Source organism: Echiichthys vipera (genome assembly GCF_963691815.1).
Source record: "Echiichthys vipera genome assembly, chromosome: 9".
NCBI lineage: Eukaryota > Metazoa > Chordata > Actinopteri > Perciformes > Trachinidae > Echiichthys > Echiichthys vipera.
Window position 1 is genome coordinate 8375922 of NC_139834.1, and position 13515 is coordinate 8389436.

The 13515-nt window shown below is 41.5% G+C and overlaps 1 protein-coding gene across 1 annotated transcript; it reads left to right on the forward strand.

The window, feature by feature from the left end:
- The first annotated feature begins 295 nt into the window (after positions 1-295).
- Positions 296-12822, forward strand: tamalin (trafficking regulator and scaffold protein tamalin). Its single transcript, XM_083919405.1, has 8 exons — positions 296-843; positions 3046-3098; positions 4794-4848; positions 7149-7251; positions 8343-8436; positions 10299-10365; positions 11594-11660; positions 11926-12822. The coding sequence occupies exons 1-8, from the start codon at positions 640-642 to the stop codon at positions 12414-12416; spliced, it is 1134 nt and encodes a 377-aa protein (XP_083775531.1). The 5' UTR covers positions 296-639; the 3' UTR covers positions 12417-12822.
- The last annotated feature ends 693 nt before the right edge of the window (positions 12823-13515 follow it).

Genomic DNA, 13515 nt, shown 5'->3' on the forward strand with positions numbered 1-13515 from the left:
ACACCTGTGATATGTATTTATGAAACTATAAATGACTAGAATACAATGCTATAGTGATGGGGTAGATTATGTTAAACATGTGATATAAAAGTTGAGAGTTGTTACTTGATAATTTTGATAACACAATATGATTCAGCTGCATTCTTCCTCTTATTTTCCCCATTTTTCCAGTTATGGTGTTTTTAAAATTACTAAAATGTTACTTGAGATGTATTAGTATCATTATATTGAATTCATTTGTACTTTTCTGACTTATTGATTGTATTTTTTACTTTTTTTTATTGTCTGACTTGAAATGAAATGAATCTTCATCATCATCATCATCATCATCAAAGACTTCTAACTGTTTTTCACTGTTTTCAAGTATTCTAAATGTGAAACAGGAAGTTCCGAGGCGCACTTGAAGGCAGCAGAAAAGGATGCGCGTCAACATCCCTATTGGCACTCACTCGTGTCCTTCACAATAAAAGTCCCCGCCCCCAGCCTCTTCTCAGGCAAAGTCAAATTGTAGTTGGCTCCACGTTGAAGCTCACAACTCGGTCAACATCTTCCTCTGCTGGTTTCACTCTCAGAGGACAACAAGACACTTCTATTTCCTCTTATTTGATTCATTTTCCAACCTGTTTTTATGAGCTCACCATGACGTTCAGGAGGCTGAAGAAGGTGAACTCCAGCGGGCCAGGGAGGGACGGTGGACCCGCATCTCAAGACAACGACATTTATTTCCCCTCGTCAAAGTCAGACAGCTGCCGGGCTGTGGAGTTACCGACAAACTCCTCGGAGGTTTACAACTACAGGACTCTGGCTTACTCTGGAGGGACGCTGCCCAGAAACTTCAAGAAGGTAAGAAGTCCATTTGAAGTTTTTTCTACCATGTGTCCTCATTCATTGGGTCTTGCAGTCTGAATGTATCAATATCTATCTAAAAGTTACACGTTATTAAGCTCTGATTGTTCATACAAGACTTTTAACTTGCTTAATATCAAAACTGTCCACTTTAGAGGCAGAATGGTTGACTTATTTTCCTTTATAGCATCAAACCAGGTCCAGTTGTGGTTTATGATAGTGGACTTTGCTCAGCTCAGCAAATAGATCGACTTTTTTTGTTGTTTATTTCACCTGCCGGAGGAGGAGACACTTTGTAATGATGTCTAAGACAACACCTGAGCTGTGAATAACTATCTAAAAGTACCAATCTTATTATTTTTTGGATGCAGTCTACTCAGATGTGCAGTGTTGTCATTCCCTCTGGTGATTCTTTATCTGTTAATGTTTTTTACCTCTGCTGGCTCTTATCCATATCTTTTAGGTCATATAGGATGTCAAAGTGACACATTTTGACATGTAATGAAATACAAGACTTCATTGTTTTCCTTCAATTTGTCCCCCTGTTGTAGAATTGTGTCACAAAACTTAATTGTGGTTGTTTATAGCGAACTAACATCTGATTTAAGATGATGAAGAAGTGCTATTATCAGTATATACTGTATGTACTCTCCACAAATATATAATCTGCCATAGCTGTTAGACCAAGACCCTTTCAGCTACAACTGAAATAATAATAATAATTATTATTATTATTATTGTTATTTTAGAGTTTATTTAAATGCAATAATTTCATGTGTTAGTGCAATTATCCTAATTTAATTTTCACAATAACGTGGTACTAATTCATGCTAAAATGTAAAACGAAATGAGCAAAAGATTTAAAAAGGACTAAAAATGTTTTTAGTTGTTAAAAAACTGATGTCAAAGACCAAAATTCCCATCATTGAGTCATTTAACTTTTACCTTATTGTCTAGAATGTACTTGCATCATATGTACAGACTGTATACTGGCTTAACATTACTAATTAATATATATAAATATATACGTGTGTGTGTGTGTGTGTGTGTGTGTGTGTGTGTGTGTGTGTGTGTGTGTGTGTGTGTGTGTGTGTGTGTGTGTGTGTGTGTGTGTGTGTGTGTGTGTGTGTGTGTGTGTGTGTGTGTGTGTGTGTGTGTGTGTGTGTGTGTGTGTGTGTGTGTATATTATAGATTCAGTTGACTAATGAGCTCATAGAGTATTATTTATTCTGCCTTATTATCGTTCACTCTAGTCTACATGTTGCATTAATTTCAAAATAAAAGCACACTGAAGATAACTTCTATCTTAGATAAACAATGCCTGGCATCCCCGTTGGAAACTGCCAGTGTAACAGTGTACAGTGAGGAGAGGCACAGTTATACACAAACACATGTGTGCAGCGGCTGGAGTGAGGGGCCACAACAGTGCATTGTGCACTCACAAGCACGGAGAGATCCTGCTCCAGCCACCCCCGTCGGCCTCTGAGGGCATTTGGGAATAAATGCACTCATTGAGACGGAGACGGGACAATTCTGTAAGTGTTGGGACATAAAGAAAGCAACATTTTACTGCCCAGAGAGACGCTAGCACAAAGCGAGCTTTCATAGGAGCAGCGTTTGAAAATGATTGAGTTGGAACAGAGGAGGATTGATTGTAAGTGATTTAGTGGAGCCTTCTGGACAGATGCCTTCCTTATTTACACAGTCAGGTAGGGCAGAGCTCTGACCTACTGTTGACTTGGGTTTCCACTCAATGCACTTATTGTTGCTGTTAATCCAGACCACTGTGTCTTATTTGTTTCTCTAATAGGCTGGAATTTGTACAAACTGCTCCTTAATGATCTAAAGTTTCAGATCAGGTCAACAGTTTGTGGCGCCTGAAGGCAGCTGATTTTGTGTGAAATTGAGGCTAAATTTAGATTTCTGATGTTGTGACTTAGTGAAGTAAACAAAGAGCAGCCGTACACGCATTTCTGGTTTCACCTCAGGTGGTTTCACAGCGACATAATGGCCCAGTGGCTTTAAAAACACACACGACGCACGTGTGCGGCTTCGACACTCGATGGACCGGTTGATGCACTGGTGTGTACAGTAGGTGTGTCCTGGAAATGTTTGGGGAAAATCCTCATGAGTAATCTTGCGTAAACGTAATGCAGGTGTCTGACACACTTCATGTCTTGTTTCGTTTTCTCCTCGCAGGGTGGCGGGCTGCAGAAGTGGAAACCGTTAACACTGACACCAGAACCGCAAAGGTAAAATCTCTTTCATCACATTCACCACATGTCCTTTTCCTCTTCTTCCATCTTTACTCTGATATTTTCATCTTCCTCCCACGAGCGAGCAGCCTCGTCTCTCAGAGTGAAAGCCCCTCATTCAACAACCATCCATAAAGATGGCAGCCATTGTTGTGCGTGATATTCTTTGAGGGTTGTCATGAATTTTCATGTGTTTTTGCCGCCCCGGCATGAGCGGTGCTGTGTTGACGTCTGTTACTCCAATGGACCCTTGTACTGTTCGTTTAGCCGTGACGTCAAGATGCTGCCGGACACAGAAGAAGTCCTGTGCAGCCAGCAGAGATCCTGTTGTGCAATTTAGATAAGGACACAAATGCAAGAGAGGATCCAGAGTTGGACATAAAGATCTTTTTGACCTCCTCTCATCCTGGTCTTGGATTTCATGGGCAAAATGCTGTTTCATGATTTAATATCATCATTAACGTGAGCCAAAAAACTGACGGATAGACTGTAAATTCACATGTCTTTGATTTAAAGCGGAGCTGCGATGATTTTACACATCATTGTGTCTATAAAACATCAGAAAACAGGGAAAAGTGTCCGGCACAATCTCCTTGAGCCCAAGATGAAGTCTTCAAACGTCTTGTTTTGTCAGTCCAAAACCTCAAGATATTCAAGTTACAATGATATAAACAAAAAATCTGCACATTTGCGAGGCGGAGATCCGTGAATGTTTGGCATTCTTGTATTTAAAAATGATTAAATCGACTAATCAATTATTCATATAGTTTACAAATAGTTAAAGGGTTCATTCAAAGTCTTGAAATTGTGGAAAATGCTTTAGTTTAAGGTGAAGAATATGCTTGAATTTAAATATACTCCTTGAAAAATACTTTTTTTCAACATAATCTGGTATTTTATCTACGCAATCGCTCATGGAAAATGAAACAATCCCCAGATTTGATGAAAGGGTGTGAAAGTCTGGACAGTTTTTGCTTTAGGTTAAAAACAGTGAATCATACAGTCATTTGAGGACCTGCAACTATATTATGCTCATTTCATCATACTTTTATTTGGGGTTTCTACTAAAACATGTTAACATTCTTTAATGTTCAAAAATCACTCTATTTTTCTCAGCGTGTCTGAATTTTCCTGTATTCACCTTCTGTCTGAAACGCTTGGTTTTAGCGCCTGTCTCTTTAAGACCCTCTCCTGAAAAAGGCCGGTCTGCTTTGATTGGTCAACGTTTCTGGGTCTTCCTCATCTGCCCCTTTCTGCGTCTCTGCACCACCATTGCAGCCTGGGAACGACTGTAGCAGCACTTTATACTCATTAATGTATAGTACAGTTGTGACATCACAACTGTACAGAGGTCCTGACAGCCTGTTAAAAGGCTCAGTTTCTAAATACAGCTGAGTGCATTTTTCTGAAGATTGAGTGTTTTGATACTTTCACAGTATTTATATAGCACCTCAACCTGCTTTATAATAAAAAAAAGTGTAAGACGTGTGAATCTGATTTTTTACATTACGGGACCTTTAAACGATCAAAGTAAATGCAGATTAATTGCCCACTAAATCACCCAGCTCATATTCATTTCCCAAGAAACGTCTGGGAGATCTGAGGATAAAAAAGAAGTTGTGATAGCCGCGGTAAATACAGAAAAAGAGTCCGCTAACAATAACAATGACAAAATCTCTTCTTCTTTTCCAGAAAGGCGGTGGTCCTGGAGAAGACGGAAGAGGAGTCGTTCGGTTTTGAGATCCAGGTAGGAGGGTTAACAGCGATACATCACCAGAGGGTATCTTAACCTTTCCAGTGCCATTTAACAGGATTTCCCTGATCGGCCACATCCCTGTCAACAGATGATAGAACCCGAAGCGTGTATATCTTATCCTGTAAATCTCTTAATCCAGCATTTGCCTGCTCTGACGGGGGTGAAAGGTCACGCATCAGCCAAATAACCCATTGAGTGTTTGAGTCCCATGACTCTAGAGACGATGATTTTTCTTTTTTCTCCCTCCCAGCAGTTTGTATTTTAAGCCATGTGGTTTGCTCACACGCTTCCCATGTAATACCTGCTCCACTCTCACCCTCTCAGCATGCAGACGCTTCACACATTTGACCTCTCTGTCTGTCTCTCTCTCTCTCTCTCTCTCTCTCTCTCTCTCTCTCTCGCCTTGAATAGCTGCAACCTCACAAAGCTGGCTCTGTTGTCCATACTTTACATAGTTTTCTGAAATGGTTAAATGTTGCTTTGGCGTGTTGAAGTTTCTGTAAGTGGAGCAACTGCATCGAGGGAAAGACGTATTCTATTTACGGTTTCGATGGAGGTTTACGCCCTTCCTGCCCGCCTGTGGCCTGAAGGAAGTGAGATCATGAGGGCCAGTTTGGAGTTCAGCAGAGAGAGAGGGGTTTGAAGTCTTGTGTTTTCCTGGTGGTTTTCCTCCCTCAGTGCCTGTTATGTTAATACCGATGTGAAGTTGAGGATCCAGCATGCAAATGTGATATTTGCGTTTCAACGATATTTGCATGGTTGTATGTTTATCTTTCAGGCAGCTGAGAAGGAAGTTAGCCAGGTAGATCTGAATCATTGCAAATTCCTCCAAGTTGGATCCATATTTTAATAGGAACACTTGACCGTAGCAGTTGGAAAGTTTGATAACTAATTTCAAGAGACACACAGGTTGTTTTATGAGAACGTTGTCTTTTTGTTGAGGGAAAGGCCGCGTTTTGACTGACTGATAGATGCGTGACAAGGGGAAGTCTGTCTGCTGCGTGCAGTGCTTCGGTCTCCTGTAGTGAGACTGTGGTGACTGAAACAAAGAAGGGCATGCAAATACATGTGGAAGTAACCAAAAAACTGTTTCCAAGACAACAAAATATTTGATACATAACACGGAGGTGATATCCTGTCAGTTAACACTAATGTTTGTGTTTATTAGGCTGAACTCTCTTAATGCGTTTTATGGAAGCAGCAGGTTTATAAAGCGGCTGATTTCAGTGTCAGTTTAATGAATAATTTGACATTTTCTTAACACAATACTGACCGAATAGAGTTATATATGTTCTATGCACTCAACGATCAGTCAACGATAACACGAGGCTTCTGTAGAGTTAGACAAATCAGGTGGGTCTCATCCAAAGATACAGGTATTTCCGGTGTGAAATTTGGGTCATGGTCAGTGTTTTCATGCAGGGGGAATAACACAGAGAGGGAGGTTTGAACTAAAAATACTTATCTCAAGCTTTTTATGAACTTTAGTTTTACACATGTAGCACACAGCAGGGGATTCTTCGTGTCAGATGCGCTCTCACTTACCGGAAATACCGCCTCTGGTTTAGGCAAGGGGTGGCGCCTGGGTATAGTGTGCAGCAGACAGGGCATGATGCGGATTACACCGCGGTCATGCAGCCGGTCCATAATTTGGTCATAAACAACCGAGTCTCTTGCCATTCTTTGACTTTCATGATATCAGTATCGCCCTTAGGAACACATGTCCCTGAATCTCGTCTTCTGTCCAGTTTCTTCCAGTTTTATGAGAGACGCATGATAGAAACATCAACAACATTCACACATGGGCTCAAGCTGACATTTGCGCACTCACACACAGCTCCTCCGCGTAATGTCGAAATCATTTCAGGGTTGCCGTGTATGTCATTAGTCTAGTCTCAAAGTGTTATTTTCAGCTGAACTTCAGAAGTCATTTGTGCTGGAGTGTATTTTTGCACAGAATAAAGTTCATCCCCTTCTCCTTCAGTGAAATTGTATTCAGAAGGCATTTATGGACAATTACAGTGACTTTTAAATGCACATGTTTGCATGTCAGTACTCTTTTAAAATGGGAACCTGTTCCTGCGGTTTCTGTTCAGACAAGAGAAAAACATTGCATTTTTGTGTCACGTCTCAGCGATACGATCTGATTCCTGTCCCAGCTTCCTCAGTGGTTTATCAGTGTTGCGTTGTGGACGGCTGCTGACATCAGTCACATTGTGAAAGATCATTCCTATACATAAAGAAGGAAGTCTTTATAAATCCTTTAACAGTACTTGCTCTTTTTCTGTCAGACTTACGGCCTGCACCACCTGGACCAAAACTCTGTGGAGATGTGCACGTTTGTGTGTAAAGTGCACGATGACAGCCCGGCCCAGCAAGCAGGACTTAAAGTTGGTGAGTTTGTATTCCTCTTTATGTTTCGAAGCCTGAAATAACCTGGAAAACCCTCGTAATAGACATGAGGGGAAGTGAGTGTCAGGTTATTTTGGTTCGGCCTGTCCTCTTTTTGTGTTTGCCAGCTGACACCCATGTACCATACGTCAACAAAAGCACCCGTGTGTTTCGGGCCGTCTGTTTAGGGAAGTACAAATGTGACTGTTTGCCTTCTCATTTTCCAGTCAACAAACAATTTAGTGAGCGGCTATTTCGGCCAGCACCTATTTGCCAGCTCCTGTCACCAATGTGCCAGAGAGAGTAGAGCAAAGACAGACTCTCAAATGCCCGTTTTAAAGGAGGTGTCATTTTTATTTGGCACACATGACTCGGTTTCTTTTGGGTTTCTTTTAGTGACAGTGATTTTAAAAGAGGAAAATATTATTATATAAAGATTTATCAAAGTGTGATGAGAAGAGGAGGCTGTGTTCAGCACTGCAGCGGTTTTTCACTTCTGTAAATTGTCTCTGGTTTTCAAACTTGTGATGGCTCAGTCACAAGCTGGCCGCTCTGAGCGTTAATGTTAATGTCTGAGCGTCAAGTGTGTCCAAAAAGGAGGAAGGTGATTCTCTGCCTCCCTCCTTCACGCGACCTGTGTATGTCACTTCAGTTTCACTTCCTACATTCCTCACATGCTCGCTCTATTGTTGCCTGTGTCCCGCTGCGGACACAGTGACTTCATCCAGCGAAGCAGATGAGGCGGTGGTTTTTGAAAGAGGAAAATAGGCTTTGTGCTGAAACCTCACAAAGGCTGCTGTCACGCATGGGAGTTCACACCACATCTTATCTATGTCTGAAGTGGAACCATGTGACTCTCCTGGATAAACAAACAAATATGGGCCTAACATGATTAAATAAGCTCCAGTTCATTATGCCACGACTGCACACGTCTTCCACATTTGTGTTGCACATGTGTTGAGAATCAAACAAGCCTCAGTTGGCTGCAGCTTGCAGTAATTGAAGCCACAGTGGATTGAAGTACATCCTGAAATGACGGCTGCTGGTTAACACACATGTTGTCTTTGTGTTTGTGTTTGTGTGTGTGTGTGTAGGGGACACCATCGCCAGTGTGAACGAGGCCACCGTGGAGGGATTTCGGCACAAGGAGATCGTTCAGCTCATCAGGGCCTGCGGCAACACGCTCAGGTACACGGACTCACAGAAACCCACAAAAGCCCTGGATGTTTCTTAAACGTATCATTTCAATCAAAAAAGCTGTCAGTGATGCTTCTCAGGTTTTTAATGAAGCAATAATAAACATAATCCATTCATTGTAGCGCTGAGACGATTAGTCACTTTGACAGAAAGTTGGAGGCAAGATGAAAGAATCTTGTGGAGACAAAAAACAAACAAAAGTATTCTGATGCAAACTGAGCTGTCAGGACTCGGGTTAGAAAGTGTTATTCAGAGGGAAACATTTCTTAACCCTTAAAAACCCAGAGTAGCATCAAAGAAAGGCAAGATCGACCAGAATATGAAGACAGCACCATAATGTCTTATTATCACATTGTGTACTAAAAAAAACACTCAAGACAATATCCGATAAAATGTCTGTAACTTACTGAGGAAAAGGTGTATTTGCACCAAACTGCACCTAAATACAACTTTTCACTGTGTTAAAAAAACACGGGTGACTGTGGAGTTATTCAACAAGTTGTTTTTTTTCACTGGATGAAAGAAAGAAAAGGTAGCTAATATTTAATACTGACTGAAAGAATTGGCTCAGAAAATAAAAAAATCTATGTGTCTTTAGAGGGTTTTAACAGGTGCTTTGAGCAAACACATCAGTCAAACCCAGAATAAAAAGCCCCATGTCCTGAGTCTACAAACTAGAATTTTAACTTGCATGTACACAACATTATCTTAAAATGAATAGGCTGTTAATATTCTAGATATTGTTTCAATCAAAATCAAGTTTCCCAAATATATTTTATCTCAGTAAAGATTTAATTCTACTGGTTTAAGTTATTAACTTGGCGAGAAAAAAAAATCTCAGCTTATTTTCTATCACTGTCATATTATGTTTGTGTTTTGAGCTGTTGGTCGGCAAAAGCTAGCAATTGGAAGATGTTGCCTCAAGCTGTGAGAAATTGACATTTCGTACCAGACAGGTTTTTCTTGGGAAAGAAGGAAGACAAAAGTATTTATAGTTACAGCCACAGGCGGGTTGAAAAGCAGGTCATCACAGAGAGGGTCTAGGCACGATATTGGTTATAATAAGGAAAAAACAGTGCACAGTTTTATGTTCACATGAAAAGTGACAGAAATATTGTGCCGGTGAGAGAAGTTCAAACCCTGGCTGTGGTCCTGCGTGAAGTGGATATCAATGTCAGATTTTGAAACGTTATAGAAACGATCGAATCCAACTAATCCGACATGGGAAAGGTGGAGGGGGGCGGTTTCAAGCAGTTCTAGTTGAGCGTAACGCTTCAAAGTTGAAAATATAATCTTCTTTTTTCTAACTCAGTTAAAATAAAATTGTAAACCCTCCTTTAGTATCTCAAACATCTCAGGATTCAATATCTGGCAGTTGAGTCGAGTGCTGAGTGGGACTTTAATCTGAACCGCGCTCTCTTCCTCATCCTCCTCCTCTGCTCGTAAAAGATTAAAAGGACAATTAGCCAGGTCCCCGTCTGTGAGCTTCAAGTGCTGCTGCTAAAAAACGTGAGGTGAACCGCACAGATTTTATAGACTGACATCATCAAATTATACTAACAACTGGAGTCTGTATAAACTGTTAAAGTGAAAACGAGCTCTATAAGATGCTCACCCACTCGTGTAATTCAAAGGATTTACCACACTTAGAGTCTCAAGTGGAAACCGTATATGTTTCTTATCCTTCCCCCTCTCCTGTAAAACACCAGACTCATTCCCGCCAACGCCTTATGAAAAGAGCCTTTCATACCTTTTTTCTTTTTTTTAAATAGCTGTTTTCTGCCCTTGTAGCTTTTATAAGTGCTTCCTCTTACGCTTATTAACACTGTTGCCTTCTGGTTTTACGCTCAAAGGCTGGAGACAGTTTACAGCGACTCAATCCGAAAAGCGGAGCTGGAAGCCCGGCTGCAGTATCTGAAGGTGAGTTGTTTTTTTTAAATGTTGCTGCAGCAGTTTTTCCCTGTTTGTCAGCATTGAGTCAGCCTGTTTGGTGTTGACACACACACACACACACACACACACACACACACACACACACACACACACACACACACACACATTATGTTACATGCTAGATATAGACACCCCCATCCACACCTGTCTCCCCAACAGCACCACCTGTTGCACCAGCAGACATCTCTGCAGACATTCTTAAAACTGGTGGCTGTTAGAAAGCTGCCAGCTTTTCCCCCCAAAGATTACAGCAGCTGTCCCGCTCTAATCCACAAGGGTATGAGAGCCGCAGCGCAGCCGCTCTCTGAGATACTAATCCAACGTTTACGCAGATTAACCTGCTGCTCAACACACTGCATGCGTGCGATGTTGCTAGATGTTGATTTCTCACTAAATACCACATGGTTGTGGACCCTTGAATTTAAATGGGGTGTGTCTAAAGTGCTTGGATTTTGAATAAAGCGCTTTAGTGTAAGTTGTAGATTTTGTCACGTTTCTGCAGATTGATGTCACAAAACATACTTTTGGTTGTTTAAAGCACAATAACCTGTAATTTAATATGATAAAGAAGTTTAATAACCAGTATACTGTATGTACTGTATAATTATGTAATTTACCACAGTTGTAAAGTGCTGGAAAAGCTTAAAATTGCACCTTAAATCCTTGAAAAGGGCTTAAATTGGACTTTTGAAAAGATGTAGGACCCCTTAATGAAAATACAAACACTGACTGAAGAAAGTACTGTCTAAATCACCACGACAAACACGGATACAATCATATTCATATTCATTTGCATGTTAGTTAGTGGAAAGCTAAGTTTTAGTCTTCACACACACACCATTGAAAAGTCTATTGAAAAGTCTGTTATGCATGAGCTGACAACCGTTGACTCATTATGGTTTAAATGAATATGTCGTACCCTTTTCGAGCATCGTTGTTTTTAAGTATTTAACATCAGGTTTTCTGAAAATTTTCAGTTAGTATGTGCTTATTAACAATTTACATTTGTGCATCAGGATATCTGAGTTCACCGTGATCAGATTCCACTGAAAGATGATAAACAAACATATTGAATTATCTTGCAGCCCTAACGCAAGTTGCTTCGGAGTGAAAGTCATTTTTCATGAGTTGTTCTGCAGCCTGTTTGTTTTGCTTGTCAAAATCGTTTTACATTTCTCTGTCTTCCTTTTTGTAGCAAACTCTTCATGAAAAATGGGATGAATACCGGTTGTTGATGGTGCAGGAACAGAGGCTTGTTCATGGTAGGTTTTATGTGTCTCATTATTCAATTTACTTTATTTCCCCAGGATAATCCACTGAGCGTTAATGCTGCTTGTACATGTACATTCATAAAGAACAACAAGAAAAGTACAAAATTTAAAAGAAGGAGAGGGAAATATGACAAACCAAAACGTAAAGAAATGGACGTTCTCAAGAAGAATGTCTGCACTTTGGTTTGAACTTCCTGCATGCTTGCTTCTTGTCATCTTGTGTCCACCATCCTAACTCTGCCCTCCTCTCCTGTAGGAATTGTGCTGAGTGATGCTGAAGTGTACGAGTCCCTGGAGTCAGCAGGTGTGTACGGCAGCCTCGGCACGCCCAGCCCCGCAGCTCAGAGAGCCCTGCGCTGTACAGGCAGCACCAGCAGCAGCGCCAGCTTTCTCAGCACGGCCACCGAGGATGACCCTGTCTACCAGACCTGCACGTACCAAGCGGACGGCAGCGTGGGCTCAGACAACACCGGAGCAGACAAAAAGAAAGAGCAGCAGCCACAGAGGCAGAAACGCCTCCGACCGGCCAGCGAGCTCTTCACGGCGGCCAAGTCGCAGCTGACCCGCAGCGCCAGCACACGCAGCTACATGAGGGGGTCTTCATCGTCGACGTCCACCTCAGGGGAGAAGCAGGGAGGATTCAACTCGCTGCAGAGGAAGCCCAAACAGATAAGCTTCCGCAGGCGCCTTCTCAAATTCATCCCGGGCTTGAACCGACCGCTGGAGGAGGAGGAGAGCAAACTATGAGCAGCAAACAGAGCTGCAGACTCCACCGACCCAAAGACTTCAAGCACCAATGACTGTCAAACTGAACTGCCAAAGAAAAAATGTGCAAGCAGCCCCAAAGAGCAAAGAGACCGAGACCAAATTGGGACGGCTCTACAGTTGCACCTCTCTGTGTTTGACCAATGTACATGTGGCTATGTTCTGTCTCACAGCTGTAGATAACTCTGTTTCCATATGTTCTTTAAGTTATTTATTTATTTTAACACGTCTGCTTTATGTACAAAATGAAGGAGTTTTACTGCATGCACAACTTTTATTTTGACAGCTGACTAAATGACCCGTTAGGATTTGTGATTGTGCAGCGTGACGTTTTTTTGTAAAGTTTGATTTCTACTTCAGGTGATTCAGATTGATCTTGTTTCATGTTTTCCACCAAAGTCACAGTTCCTTAAAATAAAATATGTGCAAATTTTCAGATTACACGCTCGTTATTTTGTGCAGAACTTACAAGAAAACCTATTTTGTTCCACAAACCACATCTGTTTGTGGGAATTATATCTGCCAAAGTTAAATTAGCGCTCAGACCTTGAGTGTACACACAATCTGTTTGTGATTTCCTTCAACTGAAGATGCGTCCCACTACATGTGATACTTTTAAATATAGCAAACCTTCACAGTTTCACAACTCATCCCCCGTTTAAGAATGTTATCACTCGAGTTGTGGAGGTTAGAGTCTGGTTACGGGTGGTTTGAGGCTTTTTGTGGTACGAGGAGGTATCCAGAATGGAGTCTGTTGTATCTACTATGACACAGTTTATTGTTTGGGAGCATGGTGAGGAATGTGCGGAGAAAGGCATGACCCAAAATTCCAAACACAACCGATTTCTTTCAGCTCCTGAAGACGAATGCTGAGTCCTCCTCTTCCACGCTCCTATATTCCCATGGCAGCTTCAGTTGTCCAAGAGCTCACTGGATGTGTGTGTGTGTGTGTGTGTGTGTTGGGCGGGGGTCACTTTGAGTCTTTTCATTCCTGGCTCCCAGCTGACCCATGAGGTCATGGTGGTCACTCTCTCCAGCGCTGATCCCTTTTGTCCTCTGCTGCTCATTCACAAATGCACCA

Coding starts and splice junctions, on each gene's coding strand:
- tamalin (XM_083919405.1), top strand. CDS start 640: ATGACGTTCAGGAGGCTGAAGAAGGTGAACTCCAGCGGGCCAGGGAGG. Junction 3,099..4,793: donor CTGACACCAGAACCGCAAAG/GTAAAATCTCTT, acceptor CTTCTTTTCCAG/AAAGGCGGTGGTCCTGGAGA. Junction 10,366..11,593: donor CCCGGCTGCAGTATCTGAAG/GTGAGTTGTTTT, acceptor TCCTTTTTGTAG/CAAACTCTTCATGAAAAATG.